The sequence below is a fragment of the Colias eurytheme genome, chromosome 9 (genome assembly GCF_061535395.1).
Source record: "Colias eurytheme isolate Ceu_HAF_F1 chromosome 9, ilColEury1 Martin Lab GWU primary, whole genome shotgun sequence".
NCBI classification, from domain to species: Eukaryota; Metazoa; Arthropoda; class Insecta; order Lepidoptera; family Pieridae; genus Colias; species Colias eurytheme.
This window is the reverse complement of record NC_142988.1, coordinates 9,904,066-9,931,417: the sequence shown is the minus strand read 5'-3', so window position 1 is coordinate 9,931,417 and position 27,352 is coordinate 9,904,066. Positions and strand designations below refer to the sequence as shown.

Below are 27,352 nucleotides of genomic sequence, written 5' to 3'. Positions count from 1 at the left end.
ATTGAAGAAACCTTACAGCAGGATATGGGATACAACTTTGAAGGGTGTGAAATAGGTGTCGTTAATTTGTATTATGTATATTGTTAGAAAAGAGAGGAAAAAAGACAAACAGATTAATGGCATTATACGTAGGTATGTACTGATTTACATTCGCGTGTATGTGATTTACGTGAATTACGGCTTCTGTATCGATTAACTATGTAAGTAGGTACATTGTAAAACCAAGGATAAAACGTACACAATAAATTTCGCAAAACATTTGTATTCGAAGAGATGTCCCAAACATAATGTTTGTAAATTATTAACCATTTTATGGAATAGCTTACAATTCTGTGAGATGGATGTAAGTACATAATTAAAGTACATAACATTTACATATTATATACCTATAGTCTACATGTACCTACCACACTTTGTTTCATATTTATTTTCATTGTTGTATTTCAGCTAAACCAGTATCTATATTAAAATTGGAGACTTCAGATAATACATTTATTTACTAAATTGTAGCAATTTTAGCCACAATTTATAGAAAACGAAAAAAAAAACAATAACAAATAATTTATCCAACTTATACATCTTACCTAAAGCTTTTCCAATATTCCATTTGGTTCGAGAAGTGGTCTACCCGCGAGCGTCTTAACTTCAGCGAAACAAAAGCAATCGATGCCTTGAAAAGATCTAGTATAACAAAGTTATAGTGCAAAATGTCACCGCACAATGGATCACTGAACTTCTAAATACGATATTTTCTAACAATACGTTATAAAAGCTATATCGCTACGGGAAGGCGCGTAAAGGCCGCGACAAAGGTTAATAGGTTCCTTCCTCGTATGCACTGGTATGAGTTATGATTTTTTTTCATATATGGCTATAATAATCTAATATTACTCGAGATATTTTTAATTAACGTGATTATTGTTATGGAACCTTCACAGTCTTAGTTTGCAATACTAATTGGATAATGACGCAAATAACACATGGCAGTGCAATCGTGAAGAGTTTGTACCGTAAATTTATCCTTCTTTTATTATTATTTTTGTATGATAAAGCTTTTGTTTGTTTGCTTGAAGGCGCAATTAACCTCTGGAACCAGGGGTCGGATTTGAAAAATTATTTCAATGTTATCGAGTAAGGCAGGCTAGGACCATTTCCTATTGGTCCTACTGCTCCTGCAGGGGCCGTATTATGACCTCTTATTCCCAATCAGTTATAGTATAATATGGCCCCAGAGCAATGTGGGTAAAACCGCGAAGCACAACTAGCCAGTTTGTTTTTAAAAAGGATTTATAATGCGTTTTGATTTTAATAATCATTTCATCTTCCCTGCCATACATTATTGTAGTTATTTGGAGTTTGCATGAACAGTAGGCGATAAATATCAACCTACACAAGACATACATACATCAGAACAATGGAAACAAGAGAAAGTTAGGAGGACGTATGGTAAAGACCTAAAATTTATGTTAATATATTCTAAATTTAATATTACGTACCTACCTACTTAATATTTTTGACTCAATTTCTAAGGATATTAATAACATTTTTCGATAAAAGAACAATTTTTGAAATAAGCTTACGTTTTTTATCACAAGTAATATAAATTATAATTAAATACATAATTAATTAACATGGCTACAAAATTTATAACTCTGTGACACCGTTTAAATGTTTGTTTAATGAATTAAAGATGCACTAACGGGGATTTCTTAATTATTCAAATATTTTCACATAAGATAATAATAAATTTACCGAAATGGTAATGACGTATTATTAATAAGTATTTATATCAGTACTTTTTTTTTACTTTCTTCATATTGTCCGAATTGTTTCCGTTAAAAATTGTTCAATATTATAATTTTTTTCTGTTGTTATTGAATTTTCTACAAAATTTTGGGCAGAAGATCCTTGCAAAAAAAATTAGGGTGGTTACATGTTAAAATATTAACTGGCAATTTTAACGGAATTTTAGCACCGCGCTAACGTTTCCGTGTTGCAACTATGCCGAGTTAATTAAAGCTGTGGCCTGAAATAGATCTAATAAGCGTGTCTTTGTTTTTTACCAACTAAAACTAAAAACAAGAAGATCTCAACAGCATGTCTTGTGGCATCTCGTCAGTCACCACGCGTGTGTAATGTGCCATGAAATCGCTTCCACTCATGCGACGTATTGCTTATTTCGGTGTCGTAAACATTTATTGGCGACTTTTTGGGGTATTTTTTATCTCGTTCTGAATATTGCTTCGCGTAATGTGGTTATTGTGGTTACGGTGGACTCGATCGAAAGTTATACAGGTATATTTTATACACTCGTCGTAAATATTATTTGGGCGCGTGTTATAATTTACAGTTATGGTGGAGGCGAAAAAAAATTACATATTTTTCTATAGGTAGGTATTCAAAAGAAATTGTGTGTATTGAAAAGAAATAAATACCTACTAGTTTTTGGGAGTTACAAATATCAAAATCGGGCGGGGTGACCAAATTATGTTGAGAAATATGATGTTGGACACCTCAATTCAAATACATATTTAACAAAGCCATTTTTGCCAAAGAAAAAATTGTTTTAAACAAAAACATACTACAAACGTGGCTTGATTATTTTCTAAACAAATCTATATCTTTCAGCTAAATAAATGGCCATAATTTAAAGATTTTCTTTCCTAAATCAACTTATCTCAAATGGCTTGACCAATTTTAAAGACTCATTTCTGTTTAAATTCACTAGGTCTGTAGATTGGTTGTTAATTATTGTTTATATCCTTTGGTACCTACCTTCTCTCTAAATTAATCCATCAGTCCCCGGAATCACAGACACAATAGAAAATCTATTGTGTCGTGGCCCGATCGGGGCTTATGGTGGTCAATGGGTTAAGTAAATATTAAATTTAAAGTTTCATCATGTGTAGATTATTATAATTAATTGAAATTAATGAATTAAAATAATTGTAAATAGGTATTTACCTTAATCAATTGTAGATAGGTATGTAACACATTACCCTATAAAGAAATGCTGTTATGTATCCATGTAAATATGAGCATTGAGCATTCATTATTTGGCATATTAAGTATTTACTAGAACAATAGCATACTAAGATTTCTACTGTAATATTTAATCATATAACATTAACAGTTGCTTCAAAATTTATTGATGAACTTTTAATTTCATTTCTCTGCAGTCTTTATTTTAATCGACATAGGTACTTAATTAAAAATACCATGGTAGGTATTAAAAATTCTATTGATCCATTATTGAGTGTTTCCAAATACCTTATCCTCCAGATTTATTATAAGTTTATCACTATACATAGTATAAAACAAAGTCGCTTTCTCTGTCCCTATGTCCCTTTGTATGCTAAAATCTCTAAAACTACGCAACGGATTTGGATGCGGTTTTTTTTTAATAGATAGAGTGATTCAATAGGAAGGTTTTAGTATATAATTTATTGGGTTTTAGATAAAGCGGGCGAAGCCGCGGGCGGTAAGCTAGTTTTATATAATATAATATCAACATTATATCAACAATGATCAACAATTACGAAATGAAATTTACAATTGATAATATTATGTTAAAAACGATTTCTATAATAATAATAACTCAAACCAGGATGCTTTTTAAAAAAGGAGCCGAGTGATATTTTATAAAACCTCGTAAATAATTAATATATGAAGCACCAATATTGTTTTCAAATAATAACATGCAATATACTTAAATAAAAAAAAAAATAACTTACCTTCACACGAGAATCGAGATTTACTTTCATCCGTTTCGATCACAATTTATAAAAATTACTGCTTTGGACATTCAATATAATATAATAACCAATTTATAAACACAATATTAGATATAGTTTAATAAATATTTTATACTGTTTTCATTCACAATTTTCACAAAAACAATATTCTAAAATCAAACAAACAAGCAACGGCTTACACCAGAAGACAGAAACGACAGAAACCAGAAATTGGCATTTGGCTGTTGGCACTCGGCAGCACAGATTAAGTACCTATTAGATAATACGTAACTCGGCAGTCGGCGGCTGACGGCTCGGCGCGCGGTCGGTATTCGGTTGACATTTGACGGTTCTCCTATAGACCAAAGACAACATATGATTCCAACTTGATTCCCTGTGCTGTGTTGAGGTTGATTCCAATGATTCTATGATACAGATCTAAATTATTTAAACTCATGATAAATCTTGTGTTTTTTTACACATTTATTTAAAAGTCAATAATGACCAAGGTTTATTAACAATCCCTCAGTTGTTACGAAAACATTGAAAATAGTGTATGTACTACATGAAGTACTAGGTATTTAAAATGTACCAAATCAACTATTTTAACCAATTCAATCACTTCTCATACGGCTTAAAATATACAATTATTATAAGTTAATTACAATAAGACAATGTTAAATTAAGAATTAACATGTAGAATATAACATATTCTATAATATTATGGATGATCATATTATTATATCATCCTACTTTGAAGACACATGCAAAATAAAAATGCTAATTTTTCTAAATAACATTGTGATGTAATATTTTCTGCGCTTAATATTGTGACTGTGTATATAAATAAAAAATGTATGCGTGTACTAGAGTACACACGTAAGAAGTGAAACTTCTTTATGACCTTAAAAATGTCACGCGTACGGCGCGGCGTAACGCAAAAATGTTACACTAAATTTTTGTCCAACCCCGATAAAGAAGTTTCACTTCCAAAATTATGTTCATCGTTTACCGTTGTGTTTACCGTGTTGTAGGCACGGGCCACGGATACTTTGGTTAAAGGTTACCATGTTACCATAGACTTTAAACATATACTAGAGACTGGTTACTATCTAATATCTATATTCTATGCTGTATTACTTACTCTGTGGTTACTGTCAAATCACAAATTTCACGAATCACGAGCAGCGTTCCCAACCGTACGATAATTATCGTACAAACACGATAATTTGGTGCCTACGTACGATGTACGATAGCATGTTATTATCGTACGCTGATTTTACGATAATTTCTATCAGGCAAAATTCGAGAATTTATATTATTTCACCCATACAAATATGAAATTTTGACGTGTTTCATATCGAACTTTCATGGGAACCGAACAGTGAAATTTTGTCAGATCGAATTTACTTGGCGCGTTTATTGAACATAAAGTGGGAATGGAATCGGTTCAGGTCTGTAGTCTGTACCACGCGTAAAACCAAAGAGTATAATGAATATTAAGGCACGTAAAACGTTTGGGTTTCAGTGTCCCGTTGATTTGACAGCGGTAGTAACAAAGATTAACTATAGAGAACTTGCACAGAACTTGCATACTTATCAATATTACAATTTATATGATTTATTTATTTATAATTGACTTTGGTAAAAATGTACTTTAAGACTTAAGACTTTATTCTAAAAAGTACGATAATTTCGAACCAAAAACGCCTAATGTACGATAATTTTACGCCCCTGGTACGATAATCAGCTCACTTCAGGTTGCTAACACTGATTCACGAGAATTTCACCCTCAAATCTCAATTTGTCAATCAAAAAATACATAAAAAAATGATTAAATTTTAAAAACTGCTTATCTAATTAATTTAAATTCATTCTCTATTTTATGTAATTTATTGATCTTCGTTATTCTTAGTTATTAAGTCTGTACGTGTTAGTTGACGCTCAACAAGGGAAATATGTTTTAAAAATATTTCTGGAATCGTTCTCTAGAATGGAACCAGATTCAACAACCTATGATGCTTCAAATTCATCAAAAGATGTATCTTTTCCGTTTTGTGTGGGACAATGGTGAATATGATATTATTTATAGCCACATTAATTTTCTTTAATTATTTATATATTCATTATTTATACATTTAACTTTATGTATTACAGCAATCTCTCACTATACAAAGACTTTGTCAGTGGAGAAAAGAACACAGAGTTACAATTAATTGAGCGGTTACAAGCATTTGGATTACTTCCAAAAACCATACAGTGTCTGGAAAACAAACCAACATGTAAAGTTGTGTATAAATCTGCGAGGGTTGTGGACAGGTAAATTATTTTTGCCTTTTTTATTTCATTGTATAATATATTGTATGAAATTTAAATGTCATTTGACAATAACTTAAGAGAAGTTTTTTTTATTTTAATAACTTAAGTATTTGTTTTTCTCACATCATTCCTTGCACAACAACTTAACAAGGGGGTAATAGGATATAGAGCTAAGTCAGCCAGTTATTGAATATCTTGTAGCTTTTTCTTACAAACTCAAACTCAAAACTCAAATTATTCAATTAGACTTCTTCTACAAGCACTTTTGAAACGTCATTAAGTACATATTTTTAACATTTACCACCGATTCGGAAAGCAGTATCTACGGAGAAGAATCGGCAAGAAACTCCATAGTTGCTCTTTTTAATCATGTCAGATTTACAATTTTACAAATTACATATGTAATATCATAATATATTTTCATAATATGCCAAAGAACTGTCCTGTGTTTTTACGCGACAACCCTCCATGGGTTTTTATCGTCCATATATTCCATAATACTGTAATAGGCTCTCTGGACAAGTACATTTTTTATATAAGTTTTAAATTTAGAACTACTAAACTCTTTAATATTATGAGGAATTCTGTTGTAAAAGCGTATACCTTGGCCCATAAAGGAATTTTTAACTTTAGCTAGCCGGAAAAATGGCATTTCAATTTTATTTCTGCTTCTTGTGTCATAACAATGTCTATCTCCTACTTTTGTGTGTAATTAAGCGTTTTTGTGTACATATAAAATATTATTAAATATATACTGCGACGGTACAGTAAGGATACCAGTATTCTTAAAGAGATCTCTTAGTGAGTCTCGAGCACGCAAATTATATATAGAGCGTATGGCTCTTTTCTGTAATATAAATATAGTTTCTATCTGCAGCCCTGCCCCATAGCAGAATTCCATAGGACATTATGCTATGAAAGTAGCTAAAGTAAACCAATCTAGCCATTTCTTCATCGGTGAGATGCCTTATTCTTCTAACTGCATATGCAGCTGAGCTGAGCTTAGCAGCGGTGGTGGTAACATGTGCCCCCCATTGAAGCTTCTCATCTAATGTCAAACCAAGAAAAACAGTCGATTCCACAGGATATAATACCTCCCCATTTAAAATAATATTCCTTTTCACCTTTTTTACATTTGGGATGATAAATTCTACACAATTTGTTTTTTTTTGCATTTAATATTAAGTTATTAGCTTTAAACCAATTGGATATGCCTAAAAGAGCAGTTTACTTCGTCAACATTTGTATCATGTCTATCCACATTAAATATTAATGAGGTGTCATCTGCAAACAGTACTATTTCACACATACACGTACATATTCCTAATTCTGTTGTTCTATTTTTACTTTTATTATCAAATATTATTTTTAGAGTGCAATGGATATGCGAGGGATGCAAGAAGAAGCAGCCAATCAGAATAGGATCTTTCTTCTACAGGCTACAGTGTTCTATTGTGCAGGCTCTGCAGATGACACTCGCTTGGTGTGAAGACGCAGATGTGCATTATGTGGCTGAGTTTTTTGGTATAATTTTTATACTTTTTGTTGTATGTTGAAATTTACTAAGACTGAAGTTCATTTAAATATTTTTTGCTCTGATTATTGCAGTAATTTTAGGGATGTCTTAAACATCACTTTAAATACAAATTGTAAGGATTCCGAGTTGATGTAGTTCATTATACCAAACAACAATTCTTTCATTTATAGATTATACAATAGTTATTTTATAATATTTAATTCTTTAATGTATTACATGCTGGCAAAATTAGTATTGAGGTGAGTATCCAACAATATAAAAAAACATCATAATGCATTCACAGTTATTCCCTTTCTGATTTCATATTTTCCCCATATTCATCATTTCATTATAAAATAACACATAATATATAGTATCATATTATTTATTTTTGTCAAAAGTCCTCAGTTAAAACTTAAACTGCAGGAATTGCATCGTACATTGATTAATTTCATTAATATTATAATGCATTACAGTTATTCCCTTTCTGATTTCATATTTTCCCCATATTCATCATTTCATTATAAAATAACACATAATATATAGTATCATATTATTTATTTTTGTCAAAAGTCCTCAGTTATAACTTTAACTGCAGGAATTGCATCGTACATTGATTAATTTCATTAATATTATCGGATATAATATCTATTGAACAGTACAGATATATTACCCATTTTAGACGTGAAACCACGCGTAGCAGTAGCAATCTATGACAAATTAGATGAGCTTGCGGCAACAGAATTAGCCAGCACCAAGCTGGGTGGTGAAGATGCAGTGGTGTTATCGGAGATGTACCCAGATTGCTTGAATAGACTGTCTCCCGATACCACTGACCAGGCACACGTACATCAGATATTGATGATGACGGATACTAAGGTAGTAAATAATTATTTTTATAGCATTTAGATGCTAAAGTATGTATGTATTAGATGTTTAGTATGGCATTCAAATGCTTAATAAATCTATTTTAAGGACGCATTCGAATCCCGCCTCGTGATCGGTTTTTTTCTATATGTTAAAATTTCTCACTGATATATTTGTTTAATTAGTGAACAATAATTGTGCAAAATAGCTGACACAAACTGTAATACAGACAAGTTGAGGGACAAATTGCAATATTTCTATGAAATGGGCTGTAAATAATTTGATAATAGATAACTATAATCTATTTTTATAAATATGTAACTACCACTTTTAAGGAAAAGTTCTAGAATTTTTGGAGATTCTAAAATACATACATATATCATAAAATATAGTATAGTCATATTTGTAGACAGTAAAACTTTGTCTAAATATACTTTCTAATTGAGATTTTATTTTTCAGCACATACCAACGCACTACAGGCTACATGTTATGAAGAATCACTTGAAGAAAATAACAAACAGTGGCAATGAAGAGGTAAGACGATTATTTAATAAGAAACATAATTTTGGCGCAATAATAATAATAAATTATTGTGTTAATGGATTTTTCGTAATTTGGGACAAAGATCAAAATTATGCTTAAATTTTTTTCGTCATTATATCAAGATGGTGGGTAGTGTGTAAATTAAACTGGAGAAGTTAAAGTGTTATATCGTATTTTTTCAAATACATATTACATGATTTTTGTTTTGAGCTTCTAAAGTTTGAGGTAAAAAAATTTAGTGTAATTTTTGTTGAAAAACACTTACATTTCTTGTCAATTTATCAAATTATCTTGTTTTAGTGTCTTCCAGAAGAAATAGAAAGTACATTATCCAGAGTGACAGATAATAATTCACTATTAGTGAGCGGTAATAACCTACCATTAGTTGATAATACTGTGCCAATTGCGCAGTTGATTCAGCATTGTGATGTGGAGATGCAGCATTTTTGTAAGTTTTTATTATATTTTACTAACTGCGCTTCGCGGTTTCACCCGCATGGCTCGTTCCTGTTGGTCTTAGCGTAATGATATAATGTAGCCTATAACCTTACTCGATAAATGTGCTATCTAACACCGAAAGAATTTTTCAAATCGGACCAGTAGTTCCCGAGATTAGCGCGTTCAAAAAAACAAACTCTTCAGCTTTATAATATGTATTAGTATGGATTGAAACACTATAATTAAAAACAACCTTTTCAATAAAGATGTGTTTCTTTTTTTCAGTGAGCAGTCGCATATGGAGTCAAGCGATTACTCTGTGCAATGCCTCCCGAGACCTCTGTAATTCAGGTCCTTCATTACACTGTGCTATCACTGTACAAAGATACTTGGATACTTCTTTATATAGACTGCGGTATGGCGACGGTTTCTACGAACACATGTTGAAATTAATTGCCAATAGATTCACAGATAAGTATGAGATTTGTAAAGAGGAGTAAGTTGAGTGTAGAAATAAGCCCTAATGTTAATGGGGTAAGGTTGATATTACGTATTGTGTAGCAGTTATGCAGTTTGTTAAACATGTTTCATTATCTGTAAGGGAAAAATTGTACCAGGATCAATTTCACAGAGTTTTCATAACTTTGATAATTATTATCCGAAGATTCCCATTGTCTGTGATAAAGCTGCCTTGAACACAAGTTGAAAATTTTTTATGTAGGTATAAGAGAATGATATTTTTGAAGGTTGTTAGTGACTTTCAATCTGATTGTCAATATTATTGATTGCCTATGATTGATATTTAGAAATATTGTTTAAGTTTTTTAGCGTTATTTAACCCATTGACCACCGAGCGCCCCGATCGGGGCGCGACACAATAGATTATCTATTGTGTCTGTGATTCCGGGGACTGATGGATTAATCCAATAAATGGATTGTATTCGCGCAATTTGATGCTTTAATATGAATGGGGTAAGGTTGATATTGTTGTAATAACATTGTTTGTTACAGTATAAGTTTTTGAAACAATAATAATACATATAATCCTCCACAAGAAAAATATTCATTTATCACAAAATTTAAATAATTTAATTTAGGTAGTATTCCGTTTACTGTTAAGGTCCTAAGTGACAAAAAATGTATATTTTATATTTTACGTCAACTTTCTTATAATCAAAAATAACAAGATCAACCGTACCTTTTTGAATCGCATAACTTTGTATTATTAATGCGCGTAGCAGTGTGTTATTCAAAGTGTTATTTATTATTAAGTCACCTAATAATTAACAATTAATAATTGTTTGTAGGTACCCCTAAAGAAAAATATAATATTGAGTAGTTTTTTAATGAGTCGGTACATATCAAACGAGACCAAGTCACTACTAAGCCAATTCTGAGAGATCGATGTTTTCTATTATTGACTTATATGAAGCCAAGGAGTAGAGTGCAGAACTTTTAATACAATTAAAATAATATCCTATGGCAACATTACGAAACAGAAAAGGGAAAAAATACAATCAAAAGAAATTCAAATAAACTGGTTTATAATTGGGACTACAGCACTTTTAGTGTAGATAGTTACATAATGGACTTAGGCTCATTTGAAATTAACTGTCACTGGATGAAATAAACTATGAAAAAACACAAAGTGACTTAAGCTGTTTTGATGTAATTGAGTAATGAGCGAACGGACTCAGGGTTGGTTAATATAAAAAAATAAAACACATTCCTAAAATAAAAATCCAAATTTATTTTAGAGACTAATTATTAAGGTTAGAAAAAGATACTCAAACATAATTAATTTATTACACAAAATTAAGGATATCTTCTAATAGGTAGTCAGGATAATCATTTACTGCATCATCTTCGTCCTGCATAGGTAAATTTTCAGTAGGGGACAGAACACTTTTATAATATTCTAAATCTGGCAAGTTTCTCCAGTGCGCCCGAAATGTTTTTCATGTAGCTTTGCAACATCATACAATTTTTCACTTTTGGACTGTTCCTGTACCAACTCAAGTTTTTGGTGTCTGGAACATAACGATTGTATGAGTCCCTTTTTTTACATTTCTTGCAAAACAGTTTATCCTTCAAACGACATCGTCTTGCAGCTTGCTGTATGGTTTTCTTTGCCGCAGCGAAAACACTTTATTTATCTCTTCTCATTATATGGCTTAGGTCGCTATATGTTTGTTGCCGGTGCCCGGTTTGTTATTATTTGATTTTGGTGAATGTTTGCGTGGTCAGGAGTCAGGACACATTTCTCTTGTTTCAGCTGTAGACGTCTCAATTGCCATCGCAATCTTTATTAAGTCATCGACCTTTGTAGGTGGGCTTTCTTGTTATTATCTCCCCTGATTTCTGCACTCCGGAGACCTCTTGTGAATTGCACTCGCAGATGAGTGTCCAACTCCAATGTTCTGTGTTGACAGCTTGCACATAAAGTTACATTTTCCCCCTAGTTCTTTTAAACCAGCAACATATTTTACAATACTTTCACATTCATATTGTTGTCTTAAGCAAAATTTGTGCTGTTGGGCTACTTCACCAGGTTCAAGGGCTATATGATTTTTCAATAACTTTATCACGTCATCATATGATTTGGTTTTCGGAGACTATTCGGTAGAACTTTGTAGTATTGAAATGCAATTCAGAAAAATCTGTGATTTAGTGTTGACATTTGTAACCCCTTTCAGTTTAATATAATTTTCTAACCTTTGCAAATACGATGCGAAACTTTCGTTTCGTTTTCGTCGTATGCTTGTAATGTAATTCCACTCGCCGATTTATCTGTATTTTGTAATTGTTGTTATAATTGTACTTGTTGTTCTTAAAGTCCTCGAATGGTCTCCACCATTCGGGATAATACTTGACCTAATTGTTGTACCTCTTTGCGTACTACAAATATATTGTACATGAGGGAAAAAGGAGGTTGTGAAGCGGGTTACGGGATGTGGAAACCTTGGAACAAAGGAGAAGGTATATTAGGAGCACATGGGTCAATGTACGCATACACGATGTTCTCTTCACTTCACTTGGTTTTTCCCCTTGAATTTCCACTTTCTCGTCACTAAATATAACAGCAAGCATATAATATATTTTGTAGCAATATGTATTTTATTATATTTTGATGTCAAATAACTGATATTAAATGCATGTAATAAATGTAACAAGTAAGGTCAAGTGGGGGAAATGAAACATTACTTGTATTTTAACGTAACGGCATGTGCCGCAGTAATGCGACAATCAATTTCAGTAGCATTTCTTGCATAGTACTCTCCTTTAGCCAATGATTCATGGAATTATGACAAACAGCTCTTTATTCTTACCATAAGCGAGAAAACAATCAATATTTTCACCATTTTTCTGAAATGTAGTCGTTCTTGACTTCCATTCTTTCAACAGGCTTTGATTAAATTTTTCTTCTGGGATCACATTTTTATTGTCAATAATGGCCTGCCTTTCGAAATCCAGCGGAACATATATTCGGGTCTAATGTATTCCATATTTGACCGATCATCTTCGCGAAATCTTTCTTTGGTAAAACTTTTCCTATATAAACAAAAGAAACAGCGATAGAACGTTTTTGTGATAATTATTATGAAAATCACCTCCATAATTACATAACTCGGTACATTTGAGCTGGCGTTTTAAACACTTGCCCCTGGAACTGCAAGATTTCACGGACCGTCATCCTATTAATTCAAAACTTCTTCTTCTTTCTGCCAACCCCATTCTGATGGCCTGGGAATATTTTGATTCTTTTGTAGGCACTGCCCCCGGATATACACAGCCCGTAAAACTGCCCTTATGGTGTGTTGTTTAAGGGCAGGTTCTGTATGTGGTAGGAAAATTTTCGATTCGAATTTCACTGCATATTTGCCATTTTAAAATGCTTCAAACCCTCGTGTGGCATTGGGATTCGCCTTCCATGCCTCAAACGCGGTTTATTTGCGTCTTCCGTTAAATTATAAGTTTATGTAACATCCGGTAAAAGAATGGATATTTGAGTTTAAATTTTTGAGGTTAGGTTAGGTTTAATTAGTCAAATCCCACGATTTTAGGATGGGGGGGGGAGGGGAAATCGCGATTTAAGACTTCCAATATCCCTCCCCAACAAATTAAAATTTAAAAATAATAATGTAATAATAATGTATTTATTTGTATACATATTTTACAGCAGTCAGTAATTCTTTGAAGGGATCCTTATGTTTAGCAATAATTTTTTCCTCCAATTGTACTCTATGAGACAGTCGGTGAAATTTCCTTTATATTGGTCCTTGGCGAACTTTCGTTTTAAATTTCTCCACAGTTGGCTCTCAATCCTCTAGGTCAAGGTGTGTGTCCCATCTAGTGCCACAAATCTGTTTTCTGGGTCACTGTGATTACACTTGTGAATTGTGTGTGTTGTGAATGTCTCCATATTGAGGCAGGCAATCATAAGCTCTCCAGAGTTCGGTATGAATTTCTGTGCCCTCCTCAACATGTTTCTAAATAAGTGGAACCAGTATTTCTGAAGATCTCTCACTATTAGGACACACTTCCAGTCTCAGATCCTGACTGCCGTTTTCAATCATACCGAGGACCCAATGTCCTTCAACGCGGCGTCCTCGGTTATACTTGCGTTTTCCAAATTTACTCTCGTCTACCTGGACAATTTTCCCAGGTCCACCAATTTTTCACTCACTTTCTTGGTGCTCCAATTCATACACCACAATAGTCTCCTGACAATATGAAAACCAATCTGCTATTGTTTTTGTTGATAGCACTGTATCTCTATCTCGTCTTGCAGATTCACGCTGCCCAGCGTTGTAGTCCGCTCCCACATTAACTCGGTACATTTGAGCTGGCGTTTTAAACACTTGCCCCTGGAACTGCAAGATTTCACGGACCGTCATCCTATTAATTCAAAACTTCTTCTTCTTTCTGCCAACCCCATTCAGATGGCCTGGGAATATTTTGATTATTTTGTAGGCACTGCCCCCGGATATACACAGCCCGTAAAACTACCCTTATGGTGTGTTGTTTAAGGGCAGGTTCTGTATGTGGTAGGAAAATTTTCGATTCGATTTTCACTGCATATTTGCCATTTTAAAATGCTTCAAACCCTCGTGTGGCATTGGGATTCGCCTTCCATGCCTCAAACGCGGTTTATTTGCGTCTTCCGTTAAATTATAAGTTTATGTAACATCCGGTAAAAGAATGGATATTTGAGTTTAAATTTTTGAGGTTAGGTTAGGTTTAATTAGTAAAATCCCACGATTTTAGGATGGGGGGGGAGGGGAAATCGCGATTTAAGACTTCCAATATCCCTCCCCCTCAAATTAAAATTTAAAAATAATAATGTAAAAATAAAATATTTATTTGTATACATATTTTACAGCAGTCAGTAATTCTTTGAAGGGATCCTTATGTTTAGCAATAATTTTTTCCTCCAATTGTACTCTATGAGACAGTCAGTGAAATTTCCTTTATATTGGTCCTTGGCGAACTTTCGTTTTAAATTTCTCCACAGTTGGCTCTCAATCGTCTAGGTGTGTGTCCCATCTAGTGCCACAAATCTCTTTTCTGGGTCACTGTGATTACACTTGTGAATTGTGTGTGTTGTGAATGTATCCATATTGAGGAAGGCAATCATAAGCTCTCCAGAATTCAGTATGAATTTCTGTGCCCTCCTCAACATGTTTCTGTATAAGTGGGACCAGTATTTCTGAAGATCTCTCATATTAGGACACACTTCCAGTTTCATATCCTGGCACCTGACTGCCGTTTTCAATCATACCGAGGACCCAACGTCCTTCAACGCGGCGTCCTCGGTTATACTTGCGTTTTCCAAATTTACTCTCGTCTACCTGGACAATTTTCCCAGGTCCACCAATTTTTCACTCGCTTTCTTGGTGCTCCAATTCATACACCACAATAGTCTCCTGACAATATGAAAACCAATCTGCTATTGTTTTTGTTGATAGCACTGTAATCGTTTTGATTGCCATGGGAAGCAGTTACTCTTCTAGATGTTACAATTTACAATTTATGAGGTAGTTTAAGGCTTTGATTTCATGACCACGGTAGTCTAATCAGTTGATGTGACTCCTTCATGTCTGTGTCATGTCCACCATGATCCATTCTCTCAAAAACTCTTAGGTATACATCCTTAAATCGGCATTTTTATAATCCTTGGAGCATTTTAGCAAACGGATCCTCTGGACATGCCACAATTTGTTGACGAGGTGAAATGGCAATTGACTCAGCTGACAGCTTAGCTTGGGTAGTCCCAGGAGGAGGGATAAAGGTCTCCTTAATTCTTCTACCGGCAATGGGAGCTCCCCTCCTATTCTGGTTGGGGGGCCTCACACGCTGTACTACAGATCCATCAGGGAGCTGTTTGACCTGGTAATTTCCACAGCCCCTCCTTTCCGCCTGCATCTCGTGTGGTGCTGTAGGCCTAATGACAGTAGGATCTCTCCCTTTTCTCAGCAGAATCTTGCTCTTCAGAGCGCGGCCTATAATTGAGCTATCCGTGTGGTGCAAGGAAGGATATGAATTTACCTGGCTCGTAGACGGTTGGGGTTCTGGAACTCTCTCAATTTGCCCAGGATGGGATAAAGTATGACATTTCTTCTTTCTTGACACCCTACCAATTGAGGATGCTAGGGGGGTGTACAGGCCGGATGGATATTATGTTTCACAACTTTTTTCCTTGCTGCCATCGTGTCTCTAAGCGCCTTTGTTCTCGCCTCGACTTGAGTTGACCCTGGATCCACTGCCTCCCCAGATAGAAGAAACTCCACAGCCCTCTGCATGTCCTTTATGAACACAGCTATTTTCCTGTTCTCTTCCTCTAGTTCACACAATCGGGTGTGCATCTGCAGAAGCACAGCCGACTGAGTCAATCCCGTGTAAACAGGAGGACCTACCAGTTTGTCCGTCATAACGGGCTTCTTAGGGGTTTGGGGTAGATCCATTTCAGACTTCTGGCCACCAGGGAATATCTTTTGCATTGCCTTACCAACGGTAGAATTGATTAGTGATGTCATAATGCTTACTAGACTTAAGTTTTTCTTAGTATATATCAATATATAAAAGGTGCATGCATCTAGTATAAAATACTATAATAGGTTGGTGGGATTACAAGTGTAGATTATAAGATAGTGATGGGTTTGTGCTTACTTAGACAACAACATCGAACCGGGATTGTGCGAGAGAAACTCCAGGGTGATAAGACGGAGGAGCTGTGGGGACAGTAACCCAGCCAGCAATTTCATTTTTAACTTTATAATGTAGCTGTTTTAATACAATCCTATATCTAATTACTAAAAAGATCAGGCATGTTAGTGCTACTAGAGATCCAACCAGAATCCACCAGGTATAGTGATGGGGTGGAGACCAAGGTGCCGATCTGAGCTGAGGTATCTTGGATTCATCAACCCATCCCTCCACGATCAATCCATTAATCTCCTCTCTTTGCAATGGGCTTGTCATGTTGATCACAATCTCATACCCTGTTTTTAAAGTTTCTTGAGATAGCTGATAGATCTGACCACCCATGTGTAGATAATCTCCATCAGTGGATGTCAATACAGTCGGGACTGGGCTTGGCTCAATGTTTTTATGGACTATTAGCTCTTTTCCCTGGGATACCATCACTTCCCCCCGATGTCTGAGGCACTGATGAGAACCCCTCCATCAAAAGGTATCACCTCTGTTTTGGTCTTAGAGGATAACCTCCACTCACAGCTAGAGGTAGGCTTCTTACTCTCAATAATGTTTTTCAGGCAGCTGTTAAATTCAATTTTTGTGGTTTTCGGGCAAAGGGTTAGTGTTAACATCTCTTTACACACTGTGGGCGATATACTCCAACAATCCCCTCTTGTTTTACAAGCAACCACATCTGGTAGTTTCAATTTCCTGAACCCGTCTGGAATAGAGGCATGCGTAGTATGCACTCTCATCAGGGCTGCTGACCTGTCCATCAAGATGCGGGGGAAAATCATCACTCCCGATACCATAGGATAAGGGTCATAATTAACCTGATGTAACGAAAATTTGCCCAATTCATAAAGTAATGTCATATCCCGAGAGTATGCAGTGGATACCATTGCTGGATGACGCAATAGTACGGATAGCACATCTGTAGCCGGAAGCAAATCAGGTGTAATCTTTCCTGACAATGCACTGTCCACTACACGTGCAAAGTCATTCGGAGCCAGGGACAACCATGTAGAATAAACCTCTCGGAAATAATTCGAGATCACTTCATCACAAGAGGTTCTATCCATAAACTCTTTGAGGATCCTTGCTTGCCTATCTACCGCATGATGTATAGCATGCTGATTGTCCACCAGCGTGTTTATACTGCTTGTGACAATTTGATGGTTTTTCCTCATATCGGATATTTGATTGTCTAAGGATTCCACAGTATCTTATAAAGACCAGATAGACGCCCTATTCCATGCCACAGCACCACCGAGCAGCATAGTTTCTATGAATCGTTTTTTCCGAATTGCCTGCCGTTGTGGTATCAAGGTTCCAATTTTCTCTTTTAATAGCTGGACTATCAGGTCTTGGTGGCCTTTATTTGCTGTAACATTGCACTCAACCCCTTTACCAACTAGCTCTGAAGATACTAGGTGTGGCATATGATAAATGATTGGAACATAAATGTAACCAGAGTATTCCATATAAGAACCAGTTTGTTCCATTACCAGCCCAAGCTCCGGGGATATCCAAGACCCTTGTTGTGAATTTTGTCGAGCTAGGACTTGTAAAATTTATTGAGGCATCATCTTCTAATTCAATTAGAAAATGTGTTGATTTATCTACTGCACCCCATGGAGACGACCGCTTTGACCTTGAATGGTGCCTTGCAGTGGTCCCCTGTTTTCTCCTTCTTCCAGGTTTACTCAACTTTACTCTAGACACTTTTCCTAGTCCAGCTAGTGGTTCAAATCCAGGTATCGCGGTAGTAGTATCTATCCGACTAAGATTTTTCCCGACATCCCTAACTTGATTTGATATGTTTGTTGTTTTCTCCACTAATGTTTCAACATAAGAGGCCATTATTACCCTCTCACCTGTTATATTATCGGCTGCTCTCTCTATCCTCAACTTTGCTGTCTCGAGCTCTGAAGCCTGCTTTGTTAAAACCCCTGCTCCGCCCCCCACTAGTAGTCCAAACAAGAAGCTGCATAATCCGCATGCGATCATTGCGCCTGTTAGGAAAGCCATTTTCATGGAAAGTAATAATCTTTCTCTTCACGACTAGAGGTGAGATGTATCATTCATAAACGTTATGGTTAAGCGCATTCAGCGCTCCAAATGATCCGCTCGGCTGCATAACACCACTTACTTCTATTGGACCCTGGGGGATAGCCACCTCAGGTAAGTATAGCCTTATTTCTTTCCCGTCCTGCGTTATAACGCTAGAGATGTGAGATATGTAATCGTTAATTGACTGCGGCAATACTTGATAATCGGGTAAAATTTCCCTGGCGTCGGTTCTCAAATTAAGGACATTCTGTCCTGAACTACGAGCCATCTCTCAAGATTGAGGTGGGTAGACATAGCGTGGGTGAACATGGATAAGGGTAATCGTTCATGTAAGCGAGGATCTATGCCACGCATCTTTTCATACGTCTCATTTACTAACGGTATGAAGCCGGAGTAGTCAAAGTTTTGGCAATACACATCTTGCGCGGGAATAAGTGAGGAATGTGATGTGGTCCGATTTCATATAACGGTTCGTCTCGCATTGGGTCTTCGACAGTGTCGGGAACGACAGTTACTTCAGGTCCAGTCCTAGATGGTTTAGCTGGTTTCCTAAAAGTTGAAGACCTTACCGTAGGCTTACGGTTCTTGACACGTGACGGGTCGAAAGGAGCGGGCTCGAAAGCCCAGTCCTGTTGCATTTGGCGTTCATTAAAGTGATTATACGCACGTTGCGCGTCGCGTGTTGCTCGGCGGTTGCCGCCGGTATACAGGCTTCTGCCCCGTGGATTTCCACTTTGATTATTGTTCATCTCAATGCTGAGGAATTCTAAAATCTCTATCTCTATCTCTATCTCGTCTTGCAGTTTCACGCTGCCCAGCGTTGTAGTCCGCTCCCACATTAAATAAATACATGATCAGTTCTTGAGTTCGCTGGTTCCTTGTACTGACCCTTTTAGTTCCTAGGTCAAGTGTGTTTTATCAATGTTTTATCAATAAAACGCCATTCTGTTTTACCGACTAAGCGCGAAGTATCGATACACTTATTTGTTTTATAGTTATGAATGAGCGTTTTAGTTCCCCCTGAGTTTCACGTACCCCACCTGACCTTAATCCCTTGTGAATTATACAACCACTTGGCAACTATTCTAACTGGTTTAGTGTTCTTGTTTATCCACTTCTTTCCAACCTAATCTATTTGATTAAGACAATGAAATGGTATTAGCAGGAAGATATTTCATTAGCGCCTTTGTATGCCATGTCTTCTGTCCATATGTAAGAAAAAACGTTATCTTTGCTGAGGCTTGAGTGAGGAATACCTGGTTAACTGGTACTCATAAACTTTCGTCTTTTTAATTCTCAATTTAGGGTGGTTTTAATCATCTTTAAATTATAAAAGAAGTCAGTTAATATTTTACATTATTAAAAACAAAAGAAACAGTGATAGAACGGATTTGTGATAATTTATGAAAATCACCAACATAATTACATAATTCGGTACATTTGATTTCACGGACCGACATCCTATTAATTCAAAACTTCTTCTTCTTTCAGATGGCCTGGGGATATTTTGATTTTTTTGTAGGCACTGCCCCCGGATATACATATTTTACAGCAGTCAGTAATTCCTCGAAGGGATCCTTATGTTTAGCAATAATTTTTTCCTCCAATTGTACTCTATGAGACAGACGGTGAAATTTCCTTTATATTGGTCCTTGGCGAACATTCGTTTTAAATTTCTCCACAGTTGGCTCTCAATCCTCTAGGTGTGTCCCATCAAGTGATACAAATCTGTTTTCTGGGTCACTGTGATTACACTTGTGAATTGTGTGTGTTGTGAATGTATCCATATTGAGGAAGGCAATCATAAGCTCTCCAGAATTCGGTATGAATTTCTGTGCCCTCCTCAACATGTTTCTGTATAAGTGGAACCAGTATTTCTGAAGATCTCTCACTATTAGGACACACTTCCAGTCTCAGATCCTGACTACCGTTTTCAATCATACCGAGGACCCAATGTCCTTCAACGCGGCGTCCTTATTTATTTATTTATTTGAGTAACACCACATCATACATAATACGAAACATTACAAGAATATTCATTGAACATAGTATCTAAGATGTATGACAATAACGGCGTACATAACTTTATCTGTAACATTATATGTATATACATATATTTTTTTTAATGAATATTACAATTAGATAGTGAAAGTAGTTTCTTCACGAAAACTACATAACAAAATTTGACGATACATATATGCTAAAATTAAGTTATGTTGTGGGAAAAAAAACTAGAGGTAGGACTATATTATCAACTAGGTAATTATTTTATTTCTGTGAGTACGCAAGAATTTAAAAACACACCTTTTAAATATAGATAGCTGGCTACCGAATATATCAAGACCCGAAATACCACCGTTGAGTTTATTGTATTCCTTAAGAATACGTACGAGAGGAGCCTGTGCACCCAGATTAGTTCTTACAAAAGGAATGTGAAAGATTTTGTTGATTCGTGTCTATGGTAATGTATGTGGTACATGAATGTTTACATGTTTCAAAATATCTCCGCACTGAACATGACCATTTATTACTTTGTACAGCGTCCTCGGTTATACTTGCGTTTTCCAAATTTACTCTCGTCTACCTGGACAATTTTCCCAGGTCCACCAATTTTTCACTCACTTTCTTGGTGCTCCAATTCATACACCACAATAGTCTCCTGACAATATGAAAACCAATCTGCTATTGTTTTTGTTGATAGTACTGTATCTCTATCTCGTCTTGCAGTTTCACGCTGCCCAGCGTTGTAGTAGTAGTTTATAAAGAAGATATCTTTTGCAAGTATTTTAAGACACAGCTGCCTATTTCATTTGTTCCACGGTTACCTTGCGCTTCGTCCCAGAAAAAACATTCAGTATTATCTCTTGCAAGCTCAGAGATAGTAAAGTACAAGCGATCTATCTTTGACTTATAGAAGAAAGTTGATACTTCTCCATTTGGTATCGTCATTACCGCTTGTAGGTTGTAGCATGCGACGATAAAGTTTCTTGAAACCTTCAATTTATCGTTATCTTTTTCTTCACGACTTTTCTCCTTCTCTGCTAGATGTCGTTCGTAGTCTTCCTTCAGAACTTCTTTTTGAGGACCTTCGGCCAGCTGGTATATTGTGCATTGTTCGCATTGGTCCTTCTTGGGCACAAAGAAGCTAGTGTTAAAGTCGTAAGGCAATCCGTGTTTTATGCAATCTTCTTTGTAGTCTGTATAAATATCAGTTAATGTTTTTCCACCGTCTACGAATTCTCTGGTAGTTTGCTTGCACAAATAGTGGCTTTCGATGCGAGAAATGCTGTTAATGTGTTTTTTCACTTCTATCATTTCAACGGGCACTTTTCTGTGGTTTCCATGCAAGCCTCTTTTTTCTCCTTCTAAAATACCGGTTGATGTATTTTTCTTCTCTATCACAGTTCTTATGCACCTATCTGTAATATCCAGCAAATTTTTGAAAAAGGTTTTGCAAACCCTTTCTTTGGAGCCATTAACCTTGAAACTGAAAGCCATCTTCGGCTTTCTTTCGGCTATTGTTTTCGTTGATAGCACTGTATCTCTATCTCGTTTTGCAGTTTCGCACGCGTTGTAGTCCGCTCCCACATTAAATAAATACATAATCTGGAACACTATATTTATGGGGAGATGTACATTCTCAAACCAAGTTCCCTTGGAGCGACTCTCTGACTTATGTCTACAAGTGCTCTTGCGGCAACGGAAGGAACCAAGTTGTCCCCCTAATGTAATAAGAGTCATAGGCTGTCGATGGCGGCCACAGACTTTCTCCCGCAAAATCAGACCCCGCTCCTCAGCAAAGTGCAGACACTGCTCAAGAGTGTCCAATTCTAGAAAGAGCCTGCGATGGTTCCACTGAGATGTAAAACAAAACAAAAGTTGATAAATTCCTTTTCATACCATTAAATCTTAAACAATGATCAATTAGTGGCACATAAACCTTATGTGGAGGAGCCACATAATAATTAAATACCAAGAGAGTACCAGAGGTAAGGTTTTCGGGCAATAAAATCCCACTTTCATTGTTGTTTCTATTGGCTAGCAAGTTTACCTATGATTTATGAAATACTTTACCTATCTAGCGCTCATGCACATAAGATATTTTTATCATATAAATTTCCCTGAGATATAAGTTGTCATACGATTAAAAGCTCTCATGTAGTAATTTGCGTAATTTAGCACATAATATATTTTAAGTGCCAACATTAAATGAGTGAGCACATCGGAGATATCAAATAAGGTAAATAAATATGTAGGTAGCTATCAAAAAGACATAATATGCACACGAGAGTTTTTGCATTCGACGGAATGGGGTCTCCTGCGGTCCTGCCCTATCAAAAATGTTTGAAAATGTTTGAAAATGTCTAAAGTGGACTTAAGCTCATTTGATATGTACCGACACATTTAGAATATTAACATAATATATATTTTTATGACTGATTACATATTAAGTTTGTAAACATGAGAACCATACGTGCAAAAGATACGTGCAAAACATATAAAACATACCAACAACTAATATTAACAGACGCCGTTAATATTGTATGGATAATTTGCCTTGATATTTTGTATCACTTGTCTTCTATTTTCAGTCTTCCTTAGCAATGCGTGCCTTATAATAAGAATTGTTACACTTTTTGCGATATTATTTTATTGTTCTATTTCTAATTTCACATTAATTTTAAGCGCTATTACATCTAATTATGTTTTAGTTAAGTTTAGTGGTTGACTTAGAATATAATTTAAAAATTGTTTTTCAGTTAGTACAATATAAACATTAATTAGTTCAATACTTAACCGCTCATATGCTTTGCGCAACCACAGTTGCAAAAATAAAATACGCTAAATAGCTTGCAAAAAAAATAAAGGTAGCCTACTTTGCTAGTGCTCTGGAACGTGCGCCGCGCGTTCGACGCACCGCTATTAAAACTTAATTTATGATTTCCGCGAGAGGAGTACTTCAAATATATTGACTGTAATCGATTGCTATTGTAATAATACTATACAAAACTGTGTTATTTTTACAATATATGATTACCGTATACCTTAAAAAGTTATGAAATCGTCTAAAGTCTACTAACTTTTAAAGTCGTCTTTATTACATATTTATTACAACGGTCACTAAAATATTACTTTATAACAATAAAACACATGTTAGAGAATAATCTGGTAAGTAAACACGAGTAGAAATCAATAAAATACAACAAATACGGCATATTTTAACACTTCCTTGTAAGACACGTAAGATACAAACTAAGATATTCCCAAAATTCTGTTTGAAAGGTTGGTAGTACTGGGGAGAAATAGACGAATCAATTAGTTGTCTTTGGTTTAAATACGTAAAAATTAGACTCTGAGAGTATGAAATAGAGTTTATAATCAATTGAAATAAGAAAGTCGCTTTGCAACCACAGTTGCGCGAAACAAGATTCTCGATCGTGTTTTTGCAACTGTGGTTGCGCGTAGCTAAGTAAGGGGTCATTTTTTTTTTCTCAAGCATATGAGCGGTTATGCATATTATAGGTTGTGTTTACTTAGATATTATTGACATGTTTAAATTTCGATTGTAATTGGATTTCTTAATTATTCAAATAGATTAAAAATATATTTTTGAAAAACTGTTTTATTTTATTTAGCTACATTCACGATTAATCATTCACATTCATTCACATTCATCACGACTGCGGCAAAGACATTTCTGATATACATTTCCATCATCTACAAATAAATCCCTTTCAAGTGGTTTGTGAAACAAAAATAATTTTGATCTTTAAAATCTCTAAGATAAAATCCATAAGAAAAGGTTCACCCATTTTGGTGTGAACGTTCATGATACACATTGTCGTTAAAATATTATCTTTCACGTATTTATGATATCAATAATCATCCATACATTAGTATCCAGGATTAATTAAGAGTAATTAATAAATGCGAAAGTAACTCTGTCTGTCTGTCTGTTACTCAATCACGCCTAAACTACTGAACCAATTTTCATGAAATTTGGTATGGAGATATTTTGATACCCGAGAAAGGACATAGGCTACTTTTTGTCCCGGGAAAATGACGCAATCCCGGAAATCCCACGGGAACGGGAACTATGCGGGTTTTTCTTTGACTGCGCGGGCGAAGCCGCGGGCGGAAACCTAGTAATTAATAATGCTTAAAATGTGTACTTAGTCTTGATCCATGAAAATTCCATTAGGTAGTCATAATATATATCTATTATAGTTCATTTTTCGAAATACATAACTACTTCAAAACAAATCTTCTTATATATAAAATTCTCGTGTCACAATGTTAGTCTGCATACTCCTCCGAAACGGGTGGACCGATTCTCATGAAATTTTCTGTGCATATCGGGTAAGTCTGAGAATCGACCAACATCTATTTTTCATATGTACCACGGGCGAAGCCGGGGCGGACCGCTAGTAAATATCTAAAATTATGTACCTACAATGTATAACGTAAATGGTACAACTGTATAATCGTTAAGCTTTAGAAAGGTGAGCGCTCTGAAAGCATAAATATGCAAATACAGCGAATGTCGGTCACTCGGTCCTGTTTGTCACAACGAATCGTAAAAACACAGCTGTTTTTATCGTTGTTTCATATTCTAATATTATGTCACACTATTTTCCAGATGATTCCTAAATTTTATAACATGTTAATCTAAACAAAACATATACTTACAACTTCCTCGAGAACCATCTGTCAATTGGTGAAAACAGAATGGAAATCGGTCTTTTTTGAGCTTACCGCGAACAGACAGACGCGGCGGAGGACTTTGTTCTACATAATTGACCACCTGATACACATTTGAAAGCTTAGGAATAAAAAGAAAATGATTATTTGCTCCCTCGTTATATTTTCAATATGTCAGAATTCTGATCTATAAGGATCTTATTGTATCTTCCAAATAATATTCTAATTCAAAATATGTTTACTAGCCACCATTACTTTAAATAACGCTATTCCAGAATGTCCAGTTCTTTTACATTCCCGTCAATTAAACTGTAAACTAGTAAACAGCAATGAAGCGATGACAAACAAGACATGTACCGTTGATCGGCTCGGTACTGTTAGCTGCGCAAGCGCATCGAGACAGGTTCACCAGCTATCTGTGCCAAGTGCCAGCCGACTATCCAAATTAATTAACCCAAATGATTAAGATTTAGTCCAAGGCTTCGGAGCTTTCTTTTAGAATGGATAGTAAAGTGGATATAATCATATAAGAAAGGATTTGTGAATATTAACAAATCAGATTTTTAGATTCCATATCCTTACAGTTACTTAAATTATAACCAGTTTGATTGTCCAGTTCATATAGTTGAAATGTTAATCCTGGAATAAGTAATCAGGACCTACTTACTTAGCGTCCTTCCTAAAAATATTACTTTTCGAAAGTAGGTACATCTACGTAAAATTAAGGCATAGATAATCAGAATAATAAAGAGATTATAATATTAATTCTTTTTTTTTTATTATAAAAGATTCTAGTTACATCGCGATCGGTTAAAGAAAGCCCTTTCAAGTCGAAGTGATTGTACCTGTTGCTATTAATTCTAGTTTAGGAACGGGTGTTTCGTTAGGATTGCTCCGGTGCCGGTGTCTGTACCGCTATCTCTGTAAATAAATAAAAGATGCAGTGGAGAGCGGCCACAAAGCGCGTCCCGCAAGCTGACGCGGCTCAGTTCACCCACAGACACCTCCCGCGATGGTCAACTACAAGAGGGTCGTCTGCGAAGTGGCCGTGCTTTCGGCGCTCCTAGTGCTTGCCGCCGCTGCGCCCGCGCCTGACTGTGAGAAACAAGCCGATAAACATTACGATCAAAGGCAAAACGGCACGGAGAATTATCGTCTTAACATCGATGGAGTTGTCATAGCAATCGCGCCGGCAGAGTCCCTGCTTGCCGCCGCCTCCGATTTAGATATAAGCGACCTTCTTGATATCGAAGATTTCAACGAAATTCACAAACCTCAGTCGCCTCCGTACAGTCCTCCGAGTCCTAAGCCTGATGAAAATAAGCCACAAGCTAGCAAACCGGAAGAGTCCACGCCAGAGTCACCGCTTAGTGATGTTTCTCTTAACTCCGACGTAAAGGGCCAGAAGAAAGATGGGAGCTTACGCAAGAAAGAAAAAAATCAAAGGTAAATTTGGAAATTTTATCGCACAATCTATAAACTAACTATCAAAATTATATTAATTTTCATTCCCTTTGTAACTTAACATTTGTCATTTTAAAAAAACTATGTATTATTTACTATTATCCTTATTTATCTTTTTATACAAACGTAAACAAATATTCTTATAAAAGGTAGTAGAAAGTGCCTCCATTTTTAGGTTCAACGTCCGTAAGATAATATTAAGATCACCTGTCAATAAAATTTTATATTGTTTCAGATTGAAATATCGTCTAGCGAACATGTTGCTGCCCTTACTACGAAGGAATCGCCATCAGTAGAAGGAATCTAAATCTAATATTTGATACTTGTCTAACATGTAGCCATGGATCGCGTGATATGATTAATGCATTTATTAGTTTTAAGTGATTGAATTAGTTTTAGGTGTGTACTTGTACATGAACTGTTTTGTTAAAAATAAATGTGAATTCTTATTGAAAAATCCCAAAATGATGCATTATTATTCTTGCCCTCAATTCGTAG

General features: G+C 35.4%; 2 protein-coding genes and 2 pseudogenes across 2 annotated transcripts; 2 read left to right on the top strand and 2 right to left on the bottom strand.

Annotated features, from left to right (window-relative positions):
* Nucleotides 1-5,675: 5,675 nt before the first annotated feature.
* On the top strand, nucleotides 5,676-9,980 carry LOC149906068 (uncharacterized). Its single transcript, XM_090105208.1, has 7 exons — nucleotides 5,676-5,804; nucleotides 5,892-6,053; nucleotides 7,426-7,577; nucleotides 8,252-8,448; nucleotides 8,897-8,971; nucleotides 9,281-9,428; nucleotides 9,704-9,980. The coding sequence occupies exons 1-7, from the start codon at nucleotides 5,728-5,730 to the stop codon at nucleotides 9,916-9,918; spliced, it is 1,026 nt and encodes a 341-aa protein (XP_089961334.1). The 5' UTR covers nucleotides 5,676-5,727; the 3' UTR covers nucleotides 9,919-9,980.
* A 3,595-nt stretch (nucleotides 9,981-13,575) lies between these two features.
* LOC149906067 (uncharacterized) lies at nucleotides 13,576-14,316 on the bottom strand (annotated as a pseudogene).
* A 462-nt stretch (nucleotides 14,317-14,778) lies between these two features.
* On the bottom strand, nucleotides 14,779-15,757 carry LOC149906066 (uncharacterized; annotated as a pseudogene).
* Nucleotides 15,758-26,339: 10,582 nt separating this feature from the next.
* LOC149906065 (uncharacterized) lies at nucleotides 26,340-27,319 on the top strand. Its single transcript, XM_090105606.1, has 2 exons — nucleotides 26,340-26,836; nucleotides 27,090-27,319. The coding sequence occupies exons 1-2, from the start codon at nucleotides 26,403-26,405 to the stop codon at nucleotides 27,148-27,150; spliced, it is 495 nt and encodes a 164-aa protein (XP_089961732.1). The 5' UTR covers nucleotides 26,340-26,402; the 3' UTR covers nucleotides 27,151-27,319.
* Nucleotides 27,320-27,352: the final 33 nt, after the last annotated feature.